Below are 17,283 nucleotides of genomic sequence, written 5' to 3'. Positions count from 1 at the left end.
TTTTTTGGTGCTTCCGTTTTCGCAAATTTTTGTGTCCTGTTAAACGCACAAAAACCACTGTTATGTGGTTCTATCGATAACCGATAAGAGAGCTGTTAGCAAAGTGCTGTTGCATTGACGAATTTTGTACTTCAAATGAAAATTTGAGGCTGGGTTTAAAAACAATAATATTTTTCAAAAAAGCATATGCTAATGGTATGGTAATGGTGTCAATTATATGTTAATGCATCAATAAGTCATATATTTTTATACCCGATACTCAAAATGAGTATTGGGGTATATTAGATTTGTGGTAAAAGTGGATGTGTGTAACGTCCAGAAGGAATCGTTTCCGACCCCATAAAGTATATATATTTTTGATCAGCATCAATAGCCGAGTCGATTGAGCCCTGTCTGTCTGTCCGTCTGTCCGTCCGTCCGTCCGTCCGTCCGTCCGTCCGTCCGTCCGTCCGTCCGTCCGTCCGTCCGTCCCCTTCAGCGCCTAGTGCTCAAAGACTATAAGATCTAGAGCAACGATGTTTTGGATCCAGACTTCTGTGATATGTCACTGCTACAAACATATTTTAAAACTTCGCCCCGCCCACTTGCGGATATTAAATGACAAGACCAGCCCCCAGCCCGCAGCCCCCTAGTTGGAGGACATAGAATATATTCCATTCCCCCAGACATGGATTTGCACAGCGACTAAATGAAAGACCAGTCGTCTTTTCAAATTACGAGTGAATATAGTTTTTGGGGCGTGCATCAAAGGACAAAGGAAATAAATCTATGGAAAATAAATTAGGGCTTAAGGAATTTGAAAATTGCTGTACAAATAGTAGATATATTTATTTGTTTGAAAACCAGCAAAAAATGTATATTTAAAAATTCCTTTGGTCGTCTAAAAGGAATGTGGAATGGGCATGCTGCAAATAGATATATGTATCTATAGTTATCGAAGGCCAAGAAAGGACTGTACTTACTTTTTATTTCGCAGCGTAATTTGCAAACAGATTAGCAAATAACGCACCAGAAGCCTAATTGGCCATTTTTAAGATCGATTGATCCTTTGGAGTGGAAAGGTTTAATTTTGCAGAAACTCGTTAGTTTACGGCTTACCACATCCTGGCCTTGCGTCTGCTGGCCCATCGTCTTTTATGGACCCCTCCGAAGGATCATTATAAGAACTCAAATCAGTGGCTGTGGAAGATTCATCATGATCTTTTTGAGAGCCCCCTTCAGCCATAAAATACTCCGAGTCTTCCGAAGTAGTGGAGCTGGAGGAGTAGGTATCCTCATAGATAAGATTCGGTTCGGCCATCACTCGGAATGTTCGATTATATTTAAGATTTTCAAAAATAGAAGCACCAACGAAAATATCACACAATTTTTGGGACTGTGATTCGTTTTTCCGGAGTGTTTCGGAGAATGCTGCTTAGATGTGGATTTTTATACCCGATACTCAAAATGAGTATTGGGGTATATTAGATTTGTGGTAAAAGTGGATGTGTGTAACTTCCAGAAGGAATCGTTTCCGACCCCATAAAGTATATATATTCTTGATCAGCATCAATAGCCGAGTCGATTGAGCCCTGTCTGTCTGTCCGTCTGTCCGTCTGTCCGTCGGTCCGTCCGTCCGTCTGTCCGTCCCCTTCAGCGCCTAGTGCTCAAAGACTATAAGGGCTAGAGCAACGATGTTTTGGTTCCAGACTTCTGTGATATGTCACTGCTACAATAATATTTCAAAACTTCGGCCCGCCCACTTCCGCCCCCACAAAGGACGAAAATCTGTGGCATCCACATTTTTAAAGATACGATAAAACCAAAAACGCAGAATCGTAGAAGATGACTATATCTTCTAGAGTGCAAAATCTGAACCAGATCGTATAATGATTATAGCCAGAATCAAGAAAACAATTTCATTCTTTCTCGCTCTGTCTCTCTCTAACACACAGGTTTCATGGTCGGTTTTGCCAATTGCAAAATATGAGTTCAAGGATCTCAAAACCTATAAGAGCCAGAGCAACCAAATTTGGTATCCACACTCCTGTAATATCGGACCTTGATCTTTTGGTCCAAAATTTCGCCACACCCCCTTTCGCCCCCGCAAAGGACGAAAATCTGGGGCACCCACAAATCTCAGAAACTATTAAGGCTAGAGTAACCAAATTTGGTATCCGCACTTCTGTTAGATCTCACTATAAAACGTATATCTCAGAATTTCGCCCCACCCTTTTCCGCCCCCACAAAGGACGAAAATCTGTTCGTATTATAATATGAATGGCACGACGACAGCAGCAGGAGCAGGAGCAGGAGCAGCAGCTGGACCTGTGTCGTGTCCCCTACCAAGTTAGTTAGGTCCGCGTCCCTCACATTCTCTCCTTACCAAAGAAGAAACTCTTACACACTTACACACTCACCTACTCTCACTAATTATAATTATAATTATAATTATAATCTATTGTATCTGTTGGATTTGTTTTACTCTGCCATTTTTGGTGTGATATTCTATTGGTTGTGGCGGCTCTTTTTTGGGCCGTTTTACACGTTGTTGCATTTCTACTAATCGCATTGAGCCACAATTTCTCGGCCAACGCATGATCGAATAAGAAAACCAAAAACAAAAATACATACATGCATATATATTTAAACTGATTCGATTTCCCGTTGTTTTTTTGGTTGTACTACGCCTACATGGGTTCTTTGAATTCGTTTCCACTAACTGTAACTGATTGCCAAACTTTGTTAACTATTTTAGTCCATACATACGTACACACATACTTTTAGGTTTAAGCACTTTGTAATTTAATCGAACATGATTTGAGCAAACTTAATGAAAATGAACTAAACTTACAAAAAACACAAAATGAAAATAAAGTGGTGGTCGTAACTAAATAAAAAACCAACGCATTTTTTAATTTTCCGGAGAGGAATGATTGCTGATAGTTTTTCTGTAATTTTTTTAGATAGTTCAATATGGGCGTTTCCATTCTGGCCTTTGTACGAAAAAATGTAAAAACAAATTACCTGATGTTACGTTAAAACAAAAACAAAAAACAGAAGTGGTTTTTGAGGTCGGGGTACAAAATTGCAAAACTCTGCCAATTGGGTATAAATACATATCTGTAAAACACTTCTTATGCATATACATATATGAAATTTGAGTAACAATTTTCCAAGTTATTAAATATTTACCTTACTTTCCATAAATTTAGATAATAATTTGGGCACACAATATGGAAGTAGTTGACTTTTAATACGTTTCGGCATAGCTGAAATCATATAACAAAAACGGTTAGATTCAAAATTCCGTTAATTTTTCAGCATGTCTTAATTTTGTGCTACATGTCAATTGCACAACTTTACATCTACACACTACTACGACACCTACATCTGATTTTGTGGAACAGCTGACTGCCTGGCAAAGAAAAAGAGTACAAATTTGAATTTCTGGTTTTTTGTTTTCGCCCTTTCTGTTTTTGCCATTATTATTTAGAGCAGCCAACAACCGGCAAACGGGAATGGGTGAAATAATCTTCTTTGTTTCATATATGATGGAAACGACGCCGGTTCTCGGCAAAGCTTTTCTATAAAGCTTTTTTTAGGCGCCAAACTTAAAATTTTCATGAGTTCCAGTCGCAAAGTATATAGAGGAAATATAGGGACCAAAGTGGGCTTAGGTCCCTCCTGCTCTCTTTTTTGGGACTTTTCTGATGGGAAATACTCTCTTCGTGGAGGGATTTTTCCCCCGCCACAATGTCCTTTTCAGCTCAACAATTTCCCTTACATTCCTTACGGCGCATTCCATCCTCACTTACGTTTTCTTACGTCTTATGTTGCTGGCAACATTCAATTTGTATGGGCCAGACTCATGTGCCGTGAAATCGAGCAGCATTGTTCCCCAACATGGCGCGGATTGAGCAACATTTTGCATACCCTGGGAAATGGATGTTATAGAATTGAGAAAATGTTTGTCATCTAATGCACCAATAAAGGCCAAAACTAGTCAGTTTCTGTTATAAAGGTATTTCAACGATATTTTGAAGGTAGTGGTCTTCTTACAGAAACCAAGAATGGGTATCGGGATCGAGATATATCTACAAGACCCTCATCATATGCATTAATATGTCCAAAACAAAACAATCTGAGATCATTTCTATATAAATTATTGGAAAACAAGTTTTTTCATATATCAACGAAATAGGGTATACCTGCGCCCAAACTCCGGTTGACGTGACATTTCATACTCACTTACGGCGCATTCCATACTCACTTACGTTGCCACTGTTTTTTTGTTGACCTTTTTTGTTTAAACCTTGTTTTCTACACTAAACAATAAAAGAGAGTACTTAAAAGTAGTCAATCAAGTAGAAAATTGATTCATTAATTGGGTAAAATTATGTGGGCAGAACTAAGGGTTTTAGTTAGGCAGCATTATTCAGCGGAATAAAGAAATTGAGCAATTAGAACGATTTTTCTCTTACGTTTTTTTACGTTTCATTTGTTTGACCTTTTTTGCTAAAACCTTTTTTTAAGCAAAATCCAATAAAAGAAAGTATTAAACATTAGTCAGTTAAGTAGAAAATTGATTCATTAATTGGGTAAAATTATGTGGGCATGGCTAAATATTCTATATAGCTGGTAATATTTGACGGAATAAAGAAATTGAGCAATTGGAACCATACTCGTTTGCTTATGCTACTGTTGTATGAGAAAAGTGCCTTGTGCGTCTGCCTACAGTGGCTTCGAATAACAGTAAATCCTCGGCTATTCCGTGCTTTCCACCTTCTTCGCATTTGCGCGTTTAAAAGTCGCGCCAAAGAGTCTGCAGCTGCGAGAGGCATCTGAAAGTATAAAAAATATTAAAATAAAAACATTTGTAAGATATGAATATTAGTTTATAATTTAAGATTTACTCATCGATAGTATTATAAGAAATACCAATGTACTCGATATATCGATACTTGTCGAGGACAACACACATTCATTCGAATACGACGATCAAGAAAGAAGAACATATAATAAAACCGTGCTATTAAAAGTTTACACATTAATACAATAAATAAACTTAAACTCACCATTTTTCAAATTTTTTTCTCGCGTCGCGCCTGGTTGTCGGTTGGTTTTGAATAGAAGACATCGGAATCCGATAGAACCTAATATCGACATACAAGTGCACGGTTGCATTTGCCAATTTTTTGCAATTAAGTAAAAATATAATTAAATGGCTTGTAAACAAATCTGAAATGCAGGAAAATAAATTAAACAAAACGTTTGCTGTACTACGATAAATTAATTTGGCTGTTTTTTGCCAAAATGTTGTTCTATTTTCCAATTGGCAGCGCGATTATCATATGTGCGGGTGGACTCGATACCGGTATCGATACCTTCACCACCAACAAAGCAACAAGTGCGCAAAGCAATTGTTATATTTAAATATTGTTAAAATAAGTGAAAGTGTTAAAAAAACAAAGTGACAATGCTTAACAGCTGGTAAGTTAAAGTTATTTTCCAATTGGACGCAAGTTTTGCGCAAAATCCTATGTTTTTTTGTTACATTTTCGGCTTTTCATTTTTGCGTGCATTTTTGGCGTGCATTTTTGCGTGCAATTTGCAATTTTGAAATTTGTGCGTGAATTTTTAGGGTGAAATTTATGCGCGGAATATGTGCATTTGTGTGTGCAATGTGCAATTTCCTTTTTCCAATATTATTTGTATTGTATTTCCAATTGCATTTGTATTATTGTATTATTTTAGCGGCCAACTTGGCAATGGACATGCAATTTTTTCTTCTAAGGGATGAGACCAAGGCTGATCCAAGAGTCCCTAGGTTCGAGGCCTGGGCTAACCGACTTCTGCTGTTTTTTCATTTTTTCACTTTTTCACAGGCGAGGGTCCCTAGGCTCGAGGCCTGGGCTGACCGACTTCTGCTGTTTTTTCACTTTTCATTTTCTCAAAAAAGACCAGGCGAGGGTCCCTAGGCTCGAGGCCTGACCGACCACGGCTGGTTTTTAAAATTGTATACCAATATTTATTTTTTTCCCCAAAAATTTATTTTTTTTCCCCAAAAATTCACTACTTTTTTTTCCTTTCAACCACAGCTTTTTTTCCATTAACAAATTTTTTTTTGCCTTACTAACGAACACATTTTGCCTTCAGGTGTCGCCTTTGTAATTACATGAAAATTTAGATAATATGTAGCAAATTTGTAGTTATCTAGTAGTTATCATGTAATTAAATTAATTTAGTGGAAAATTTTGCTTAAACCTTATTTTAAAAACAATCCAATAATGATGAGAACTTAAAGTTAAGGGTCTTGTAGGAAATTGATGTGATAATGGGATAAAATTATGAGTTTAGACATTCAGGTTTTAGATAGCTAGTTATATTCGACGGAATATCAAAATTGAACAATAGGAACGACTATCCCCTTTCGTTATTTTTGGTTTGACCCTTTTCGCTAAAACCTCTATTTACGCAAAAAGCAATAAAAGCAAGTGTTTAAAACAAACTAGTCAAGTTGGAAATAGATTCATTAATCGGATCAAACTATGCGGGCATGGCTAAATGTTCTATATAGTTAGTAATAATCCACGGAATATCAAAAACGAGGAATATGTAAAACAGAACTTGAATTCGTCAGTATATTTACGGTATATTTTTCGGTATATTTCTGATTGCCACACCGCACATTTTTTTAACCATCAATCCACGGTCTCACATAGTTTTCGGCCGCGCGCAATCAAACAACAACGAGAGAGCGTCGAATTTTTTTCTGAATTCAGAAAATTGCGTTGAATAATCCGTAATCATTGATAAAACATCACCTAGAAATTACAGATATTATCAAAGAAATATTTATCGATAATATTCACTTTTGAACTGCGCGGCTGCGTCGTCGCGGACAAATGAATGGTGTTTAGTGCGGCGGAGCAGAGGAAAAGCAACAGGCCAACGGCGCTAAGTTATTGGTTAATTAGTTTCAATTAGGCGAAAAGGAGCAACAGCTGCCAGATCGCGCCAAACAACAGTAGTTTTTGTGCGAGTGCGAACGAAATGAAAAGTAACAGCAGCGATCGTTGGTAGTGTGCGTATCGCGTGTGCCAGTGTGCCCCCTGTGGCAGTGTGCGTGTGCGTGTGTTTTGGGCTGGAATGGAATGCACAAAACCCATCCCTCCCATCGCCCTGTGTGTGCGCTCTATTATCGCTGAAATGTACAAGGCAAAGGCAACGTAAAAGAGAAACCGAAAAGAGCAAAAAAAAAAAAGGTGAAGAAAACGAGAAAAGCGCGCGCCAAGTGACAAGTTTTTTTGTGTGGGACTGACCGCCTCTACCCCCCCTTGAACCGGACAGACTCCCCCTCTGTACGATGCCAAATCTGCAGCAATCGGCGCCGCAGCACCACCTGCAGCCCCATCCGCACCATCTGCGGCCACAGCACCAGCAACACCACCATCACCATCAACACCAACAGCAGCACCAGCACGGGCCCCACAGCGACTTCCCCCTGCCGGAAGGCTGGGACATTGCCAAGGATTTCGATGGCAAGACCTACTACATAGATCACATCAACAAAAAGACCACATGGCTGGATCCCAGAGATTGGTAAGTCTCTACAAATGTGCATATATGTACTACATATAAGAGAAAGAGAGAGAGAGAGAGGGAGAGCGGATCAGGAAGCTTATAAAAACAAAAACAAAAAAACCCATATAAATTCCGATTCCAATTCCAAAGCGCTCGAACCGGAAAGATAAAGGTGCGTGATGCACATGTATGTGTCATGTGTGTGTGTGTTCCTCTGTGTTTGTGTATGTAAAGGAATGCGAGAGGTGGATGGAGAAGAAGAAGAATCTGAAGCACCACAAAAACAAAGCAAAATAAATTACATGTTTTAAACAACAACAAAAAAGCCTTAAGTAAACATTCCAAGGCGATGATTAAGACTCCAAATATAACTGAAAACTGAAGCGAGAGAGAGTGAGAACGAGAGGGAGAGAGAGAGACAACGGCAACAAACAAAAAATGAAATGTAAAAGGCAGAAAGAGAGTGGTGAAAAGAGGAATGCGGCAGCTGGAGAGGGGGGGAAAAATGTGCGCCAGATGGAGAGAGCAATGAAACGTACGACAGAAAGAGAGGGAAAATAAATGTACAGCAAGACGAACGGAGCAATGGCTGGTGGGATAAAGGGGCAAATGGGAGAGCAAAAGTTAAATAAAGCTCAGCGAATGATCTGCAAAAAAAAAAACAAAAACTAACAATCTCATACGTAATGAGTACAAGAGAGCAAACGAAGCAGAGCCCGAGAGACCGACAGAGAGAGAGAGAGAGATCCAGAGTGGCATGATCTGAAGATGTGTGGTTGGAAGGGGGTACCGCACTACATCGGGCCATAGATATATTTTAGTTTGCCGTTCGCTCAGCATTTTGATACCCTTGCCGAAAGGAGAGTAGTATGATTTTCGAAAGATCTTTGCCACTCAGAGAGAGGCAATTGGAATTACGGTATTTCTACGAGGGCACATAAAACGTCGGAGGCAAAAACTAGACTTTTTGTCTTGCCTCTCGCTCGGATATATCTCCTCTCTGCCTACCATATTGTCTCTCTTTTTTTGCGGCAAATATTTCGTGTTTGTGTGTATCTCTCACTCATAAACAATTGCAAAATGTACATTGGAATTTTTGCAGTTTCGAAATAATTGATTTCTGACATTCTTCGCCCGTTTCTCTCGTTTCTCTAGCCCCATCTCTGTCGCACTCATTGCCCACTAACTGTGTCTCGCTCTTCACGCTTTCAATTAACACAAACATTCCCTTTGTTTGTTTCAAATTGCATGAACATTGTTAAAAATGTTTCACTGAATTAAACGCCCAAGCGTTGAGCGTCGAGCGTTGAGGAATTTCTCTGCCTTTTCTTTCTCTCTTTCTTTCTTGCTTGCTCGGATTTTTTCTTTTGATTTTTTTTTGTTTTTTTTTCTTTTACTTTTAAATGAAATGAAACATCTGCGCATTTGTTAGGGTTATGCATCAAGTAGATTATACATTCACACACATACACTCTCATGGATTGTATGAATGTTTCGATGTATCTAAAGCAAATGGATCTTCAAATGTACATACAAATGTATCTAGATGTACACATTGATCCTAACTTGAGACATAAAGCGCAGCCTCTCTTAAATATTGTACCCTAAATTATTTAAATATTATTTTTTTCATGATCATTATTTTTTAGAAATTATTTTTTCTTAATTTGTGGTTTTTTTTATAATAATAGTTTAATTTAATTTTTATAAAGAACTTGAAATGCTAAAAATACAATATTTTCACTTATGGCTTAAAAAAAGGATTTCAAAGGCATTTAATTTTTAATTAATTCATTTTTTATAAAAATATTTTAATTGAATTTTGATAAAGAACTTGAAATGCTAAAAATACAATATTTTCACTTATAGCTTAAAAAACAAATAGAATTCCAAAAGAATTTAATTTTGAATTAAATTTTGTTATAAATTTCAATAATTCCTCTGTAAAAACAGTTAAGAAAATACAAACTTTCTTTAACATAATTTCCGATCTACTGAAATATTTCTTACAATTTTATTTTTGTCAACTTCATTGACTTTACGAATTTTACGAAATTGATTTCTTTGAAACCTGCATTTTTGGGCTCCATTATTGGCTTTATGGGCATTTTGCACGTCTCTGCATATTTTTCATCCAAAAATTATTCACGCTTTTCGCCATTTATATCGCTCTCTCTTTCGTTGGATCCCCCCGACCCCCACACGCGCTGTTATTGAATTTTAAAAATTGCTGCCGGTAGCGCGCAAAAATTCCAATAAACCATAAATAAATTTCTACAATAAACCGAAGCGAGCCAGGCCTCGGGTGGCCTTTAAAGGCCTCCCGCCACTCGCCACGTTTCGAGCACAGAAATCACAGAAAACACACACAAAAAAAAAAAAACAAAAAAAATATCTATTCCAATGCTCATCTGCAAGGTCGAATGGGGGATACCCTTGAAATGCCATCGACTGCGGTCTACATTTGCGTGATGTTTTCTAATGTTTGTGCAACATTTACCGGAAATTAATTAATTAATTTAGGTATTGTTACTGCACTTAAAAAATACCAGAGATACCATATGTATCTGTGATTTTTGTTTGCTTTTAAATTGAATGATTTTCAGTTGATTTTTTTAATGTAAAAAAATGCTGTTTTATCGGGATACATTAGAGAAGGATAGGAAAGATCGATCTGTAATGATATGCTGGATTCCAAAAGAATAAGGGTATCCTCAAGGGTGGACCCTTGCCCTTTTTGCTATTTCCTGGAAGATTAACAAAATTCAAAAATTCCCAAATATTTTTGCTTAATAAATGTTTCACTTGTTTGTACAGTATTTTAGCGGGTGATGTTTTTTTTTTTTAATATTTTTTTGGTCTTAGTCTTCTTTATTTTCTTATGAATGTGTATTGTTTTTTTTTGGCAGTTTTTTTTGGCCAATTGTTTAGCCCATAACAAGGCGGCAACACAGTGGAATATTTTTGTGTGTGGCGGGGCTCAGACAGAAACGTGTTTGGTGACAGTTTCTCGATCTATTCATAAGTAATACGACAAAAAAAATAGATGGAAAAAAGAAACAAAATCTGTCGGCGGCTACCAGTTGGGATAGTGGCTCGAACTCGAATTCGAACTCGTTTGTTTTACATAAACACAAATCGCCGCCAAAAAGGCCTAGGCGAAAGCGGCCATAAGTCGGGACAGAGTGGCGCCACCGGCAGGGGGCTGTATCTGAAAATACCCGCTTTAAAGATTTGATTTATGATCGGAATTATCTTAGGCATAACTTCTACAATGATCGGAAAAACAGAAGAAGAAACCACATGGCATGATCCGCCGCACTCTCAAACAGATTGAAGCATTCGAAAATAATTTTGTGGCATTCAGAGCGAACGATCGATAAATTGCATAAAGAATGCAAAATCATCCAAAGAGGCATGCGTGTGCGTGTGTCAGCCATTATGCATTAGATGTGGCGATTTCTATCGCGACTAAAAACGAGCAACAAATTTGCATAAAATTCAATTTGGCTCAGGCACTGCCACAGCCACAGCTACAGCCACAGAGAGCACATGTGCACATACGAATAGTATCTGGATATAGTATGCTATGCATATATATCCACGGTCTCCTCGTACAGGGGCCTGCTGCCGCTATGTATCTGTGTACATATGTCTGTATGTTGTATCGCAACTTGGAAAGCTGCAAAACGGCATTTTTCATTTAATAAATTGCACAAGGCAATGCAGCAGCAGCAACAGCAACAACTGCAACAGCAACAGCAACAACAACAACTGCAACTACAGCAAGAAAAGTGGAAAGAATGCAGATGCAATTGCCGTTTGCTGTGGCACTTACAGTGATAATTGGCAAAGAAGAGACACACACACGGTTCACAGTCTGGCAGTGAAATTTAGTTGGATTTCGATTCATTTAAACAGAAATTATAGATTTTAAAATGTAAACCAATTAAAACAGCTCTCTGAATATTTATTTTAATGTTTTTAAGTTTTTAATTTAAGCTGAAAAATTTAAGCTCCTTCAGTAATTAAATCTAAACCATAATTATTTATTTTCTCTTATTTTTTATTTCTCTGGAAAATTTAATTTAAAAAACTAAAAAATCTCTCAAAATATTTGTATTATTTTTTTTGAAATAATTAACTTAAGCAGAAAATTATCTAAACATTTTATAACCATTTGGGTTCTCCTCAAGTAATTAAATCTATACAATTATTGGTGGATATTTTCAGATCTATTTCTCTGGAAAATACACCATAGAAAAAATTAAATTTTATAAATTGAAAAATCACTTAAAATATTTGTTTTAATTTTTTTTTAATAACTAACTTAAGCAGAAAATTATCCAAACATTTCATTACCTTTTGGGTTTGTCTTCTCCATAATTAATTAACGAATTAAATCTTAGAAATTTAGGAATTAGAAAATTCAGATTTACTTCTCTAGAAAATATCCCACAGATAAGATCTTTACAAGAGTTTTGAAATTAAATTGAAACTATTAAAATAATACGTAGTAGTACTACGAAACGTACAACAAAATTTTTAATTTTAAAAATTAAAAAAAATTTTTTTTAAATTAAAAAGTTTTTATTTTAAAACTTAAAAAAAAATGTAATTTAAAATTGAAAAAAATTAATTTTTTTAAATAAAATTTAATGTATTCTAGTTTATTAAAAAAATACCCGAAATATAATAGAATACCTGATAATAAATCAAAATTTATCTCAAAACTTCATCGAAAACTTGTTCGAAAGCCAGGTGTTCAAACAGCCAAAAGAAAAGCTGCTGCAACCAAATAGATATAATCATTCTTTGAAATTCTAAATTATTGCATCTATAGTATCTTTGAGATTGTCAATGAGGCAGAATTTATCGATTTTTTTTATTAATGTTTCCCAAGAAGAATTATCATCGAAGTCTTGCCGTACAAAAACTCCATTCAATATGCAACTAGATAAAATACAATCTCCTGTCCAAAGATCTCACAAGCCCGGATCGGATGCTCTTAGGCAACATCCACTGTACGCGAGCAACAGATGCAGCTACACAGCAGCAGGCAGGCAGGCAGGCAGGAAAGCAGGCAGATACAGGCAACAACAGCATGCATTGCATTTGTGCAACAAGTATTTCCACTTAACAACAACAGCAGCAGCGGTGCAGGAGAAGGAGGGTAAAAATTGTTGCTGCTGCTCCCTGCCACATGCAGCAGCAGCAGCAGTCGCAGCCGCAGCAACAGCTAGTCGCAGTCGAAGCCGTGATTACAATTTGATTACGCGCATGAATGCAACGCGCGGACTGGCCACCAGTGGATGTGGCAGCAACATTTTCTAGTTTGTTGTGCGCGCGGCACCGGCCCAAAGCGTTAAAAAATATTTTCTTTTGCACTTGCAGGCTGCAGACTGCAACAGCGACAGCGACACTCTATGGCCAAAGATAGGCACATGGGGATACATAATGTATCTGACAGATACATACATAGGCAAACTTTAGACGGCTCCTCGGACACCGCATGTTTTGCCCATTTTAGCGACCCGCTGCTGGTTGCAACAACTTCCAGCGACTTTTCCTGTGCCTCGCACTTGTTGCATGTCGCTGCTGTCGTCGAAGGTTCTTCAGCAATCAACACTTGTGATTTTTATCAAGCATAATGATTTCCTTTTCAACATTTGCTAATTAAGAGGGAGAGGCAGAGGCAGAGAAGGTTCTACAGGAAAGAGTCTACTTTGAAGAGTGACAGATTTGATCGATTTCAGGGGTGTTTCTCCTGTCCTAGGATATAGGTTGGACCTGTAGTAGCCAGAAAAAACTCTTTGCTTGAAGGAAACCCAGAAATTTCTGAGATGAAGCTATATTTTTTGTATCTAGATACAAAGATACATCGTTGTAGCTAGAAAACACTCTTTGCTTGAAGGAAACCCAGAAATTTCTGGGATAAAGCTATATTTTTTGTATCTAGATACAAAGATGCAACGTTGTATCCCCCACCATTAAGTGTAGGTTTTTTTTAGTGTCCCCCATAATTTTCGTACATCGTCCAGCATATCGATTTATAATAATTCAGCTGTCATTCGCGCAGCTAAACAATTTTTCACTTACAGAAAACTGCAAACGTGAGCAGAAAATTAAGTTACTCTACGCCCTGCCCGCGAGAGGCGACTCTGGAGACGGAGACGAGTCGTCGTCCGTTGATGGGGCTCTTGGTGGGCGGGGGAAATGGGTTTTTGGATTTGGATTTCAAGCTGCCTGGACGCTGGCCTGGCCGTGTCGCCGTCTGGCTGGCGCGGATCGTGATGTGTCGAACGAAAAACGAAAAATCTCTGCGAAGGTAGCAATTTTCCATGCATGCGGCTGCAAAACGAAACGAAATCAAAATACAAGCCCTGGAATGTGCACACTCAAGATAAATGGAGGATACAGATATTTTGTGCAGAGAAGAAGGGTATTCCTCTGATGTATATCCTTTAGGCGACTAATCTGTATGGGTATCTTGCAAGTCCTCTAGTTTTCATATTTCATGGCCTCGGGCCTCTGAATATTTCCTCTGTGCATTCTCTCATGTTGAACCTCTTGAGTTTATGTCTGGAATTTGTGCAGCAGCAGCGGCACACATGTTGCTCAGGGCGGTGGCAGGGGCAGGGGCAGAAAAGATTCCTCATCTGTGTGTGGAACGGGGTCCAAGGGCAGGCCATGCCTTGAGCATGTGTTTCCTCCGAGACGCGGGGGTACAGTAGATACAAAAGAATGTAGGGCCAGCTCTCCGCTTAATCGACGGCAATTAATTGCCCTAATCGGGCGGGGTGCGGCGGGGGGGGCACTGTGGACACAATGGCTTTGAGTATTCGCTGCAATCAGCTGTTCCAAGCGACTAAATATTTTATGGGCTAAGCCAGAGATCCAGACAAAGGCATTCCACAGCTACAGATCTCCTCCTCTGTGTCTCCATCTCTCTCTGTCTCTCTGCGGAGTCTCCGTCTCTCTCTCTGTCCCTCTTCAGTGCCTCAGTCTATCTCTTTCTCTCTGCAGTGTATCTGTCCCTTTTGTTGGCCGCACGAAACTTTTGTATTATTTTTTCAGTAGCACTTTCCGAATGCCATTTGAGTGCGCATAACATATTCTTAAGGTCTGCCCCAGAGGCCAAAGCTGAGGGGGGGAGATGCGGCATGTGGCAGGGGAATTGGGGACGAGTTGCTGCTGCGCAGGCGCACGCGCATTTTGTATCTTTCGGATGGGCAGATGCAGCAGCATAATTAACATGGTCTCGGGGCGGGGCGGGGTGGGGAGGCCAGGAATGTATCTGAATCTGTAACTGTGTATCTTGTAGGTGTTCAAGTTGTTTGCTGCTGCCGTTCGTTCGTTCAACTGTGGAATTCCGTTTTGTTGTCGAATTTATGGCCTAATGAAGTGATAAGGCAAACAGAATGAGAGCGTAACAGACAGAGCGAAAAGAGAGAGAGGGAGGGAGGAAAAAAGATCGAAGAGGGACACGCCATATGTGGATTGTTTGTAGCTGTATCTCGGCATTCCTCAAATGCCACTTAAATTGTATCTGTGCCAGTGTGTGTTTGCAAAGTATCTTCTGTGTCTGTGTGTGTGTGTGTGTGCGTGCCGCTGTCAAAATGTTTACCACAGCGCATAATTCATTTGCTCGTTGATTCTACCTTCTCTGCGCCTCTCTTTTTTCGATTGGCCTGCTGGCTGTGGCTGCATTCTTGAGATATTTAAGCCGGAATTTATTGGTTTGTGGGTCAGGGCAAGAACCTAACTCTTGCGGCGGCACCACCAGCACAGCTCCCTTTCGGTGCGGTGCGTTGCGTTGCAATAACATTCTGACGCTGCCCCAATGGAATTTCTTATTGCCACAGAGCGAAAGATCTTTTGCAGATCGTGCTTAGAATTTGATTGAACGCCAGAATGGAGTTGTCTTCTGGCTTTGCTCTGGCGGCAGCAAACTTCCTCATGCGTACATCTGAATCTGTATCTTTTTGTGAAAAGTATCTTTTGTCACACGCCCATCTCTAGCTGGGAAAACTGATGCAAGCCCGGGAATACATACAAACAAACATATGGAACGTACATAGGATGCACATTGCATGGGCCTGGCTAACAAAAACCGGCTCTTAGGCCAAGAAGTAGTTGCCCAAAGGCGAGACAGAGAGAGAAAGAAAAAAGACAAGAAGAAGAAGAAAAAAAATGTTGATTAAACTGCTTAAATGCGCAAAGCTGACATTCATGTCAAAGCAACTGCCTTTGCAGCACTTGCCTGCCCCTCCTCCTCCTCGAGGAAAAATATGTACATAAATAAGAACATTTTTATGGGCTGCAACGGCAGCAGAGGCCAGCATCAGCCAAGAGCCAAGAGCCGCTTGGAATGTTTGCCAAATACAAAAAGCAGGGCGTAGCGTACATAGTAGTTGATCCATACATACATACATATGTACATATGTAATGCATAGATCTGTACATACACACGTAGCAGCTTTGGCATTTAAGGCAATGCGCGCATTGCTTTAATAAATGCATACACAAACACTTAAACACACACACACACACACAAACAAATTGCATTCAATTGGTGCCGCTGCTGCTGTGGCTGCGAGTTCACAGCAACTTTGAAATATTTTTCAACAACAACAACAACTATGGCTGCTGCTGCTGAGCGTCGTTCGCCGTCGTCGTCGTTCGGCGTCGTTCGTCGCTGCCATCGTCGTCGCCGCCGTCGTCGTCAGCCTATTTCCAAACACAAAATGCATTTACTTTACCTCGTTCGGCATGCCTAACGCCCCCTCGGCCGCAGTGTCTTGGCGTTCGTTCAACTAGCCCGACGATGGCGACGACATTGCTGCATAGTTTGCTGCTGCCGCTCTCTCACTCACTGTTGCTCTCTCTCGTGCCAAAGATGGGCAAACCAAGACCGCAAACAAAACTATCGAATAACAAAAAAGAGTATTATTTCAAAAGAACGATTATGATTTTTATATGAATTTATTTCCTATAAATATATGGTACCTCTATATATTTCGTGCCTTCGTGTCTAAAAAAGCCCGTGGCCCGTTGCCCGTGCTCCTCTCTAATCGTCCAACCATCTTGTGCGCTGCTATTGCTGTTGTTGGTATTTTTTCTTTTTTTTCATGTTCTGCTTTCCGTGCTCCTTCGCACACATTCGCCTGCTGCTCTCGTCGCGCTGCCGCTGCCGATGCCGCCTGCTCGGTTGTTGTCGTTGTTTCATAGCGTAAATAGCAAAAGTTGCCGTACAATTTTAGAAGAACTTGTCAAAACCGCATTCCAGAGTCGCTGCCAGCTGCGCAGTCGCTGCTCACCCTCTCTTTTTCTCTCTCTCTATCGGTTGTCTGCCCTCTCTCTGTGTGTGTGTGCGTGTGTGAGTTGCTTTGCTGGAGGCAGTTGTTGCTTTTGTTGCAACTGCAACGAGTTATTTATGCATGTTTGTTTATTTGTTTGCTTCAGAGTAAATGATCACATACACGCATTCCTTCTGTATGTATATGTATCTGCTGCTGGTAATAAATATTCTATCTGTTCAAGAACCACAAGAATATCTAAATAAGCTTACATAATGCCACCGATTGCTCAGACATAGCCTTTGTTTTTCCTTATTGGACATCAAACACGCGCCAGCAGCAGATATAATAATTTTATTCAAGCCAAAACTTGTTTAAACCCAGTCTTCTTTGAGGTTTTTAGAAGAAGATACAATTG

General features: G+C 39.3%; 1 protein-coding gene and 3 long non-coding RNA genes across 4 annotated transcripts in view; 1 reads left to right on the top strand and 3 right to left on the bottom strand.

The window, feature by feature from the left end:
• Positions 1-811: 811 nt before the first annotated feature.
• On the bottom strand, positions 812-1,422 carry LOC117187279. The gene is made up of 3 exons (XR_004472020.1): positions 1,099-1,422; positions 963-1,046; positions 812-905 (listed from the first exon to the last, which is right to left on the bottom strand). It is a non-coding gene; the product is annotated as an uncharacterized LOC117187279 (long non-coding RNA).
• Positions 1,423-2,760: 1,338 nt separating this feature from the next.
• LOC117187254 lies at positions 2,761-3,445 on the bottom strand. The gene is made up of 2 exons (XR_004471996.1): positions 3,371-3,445; positions 2,761-3,251 (listed from the first exon to the last, which is right to left on the bottom strand). It is a non-coding gene; the product is annotated as an uncharacterized LOC117187254 (long non-coding RNA).
• A 1,031-nt stretch (positions 3,446-4,476) lies between these two features.
• Positions 4,477-17,049, bottom strand: LOC117186977. Its single transcript, XR_004471792.1, has 3 exons — positions 16,576-17,049; positions 16,329-16,492; positions 4,477-4,823 (listed from the first exon to the last, which is right to left on the bottom strand). It is a non-coding gene; the product is annotated as an uncharacterized LOC117186977 (long non-coding RNA).
• Positions 6,709-17,283, top strand: part of LOC108154887 (protein kibra) — a 28,789-nt gene continuing 18,214 nt past the window's right edge. The window contains exon 1 of the mRNA XM_017285331.2: positions 6,709-7,584. Within this exon, the coding sequence (XP_017140820.2) occupies positions 7,349-7,584 (236 nt within the window). The 5' untranslated portion in view covers positions 6,709-7,348. The remainder of the gene's footprint in view (positions 7,585-17,283) is intronic.

Source organism: Drosophila miranda, chromosome 2, assembly GCF_003369915.1.
Source record: "Drosophila miranda strain MSH22 chromosome 2, D.miranda_PacBio2.1, whole genome shotgun sequence".
NCBI classification, from domain to species: Eukaryota; Metazoa; Arthropoda; class Insecta; order Diptera; family Drosophilidae; genus Drosophila; species Drosophila miranda.
This window is presented reverse-complemented; position numbering and strand designations above follow the sequence as displayed.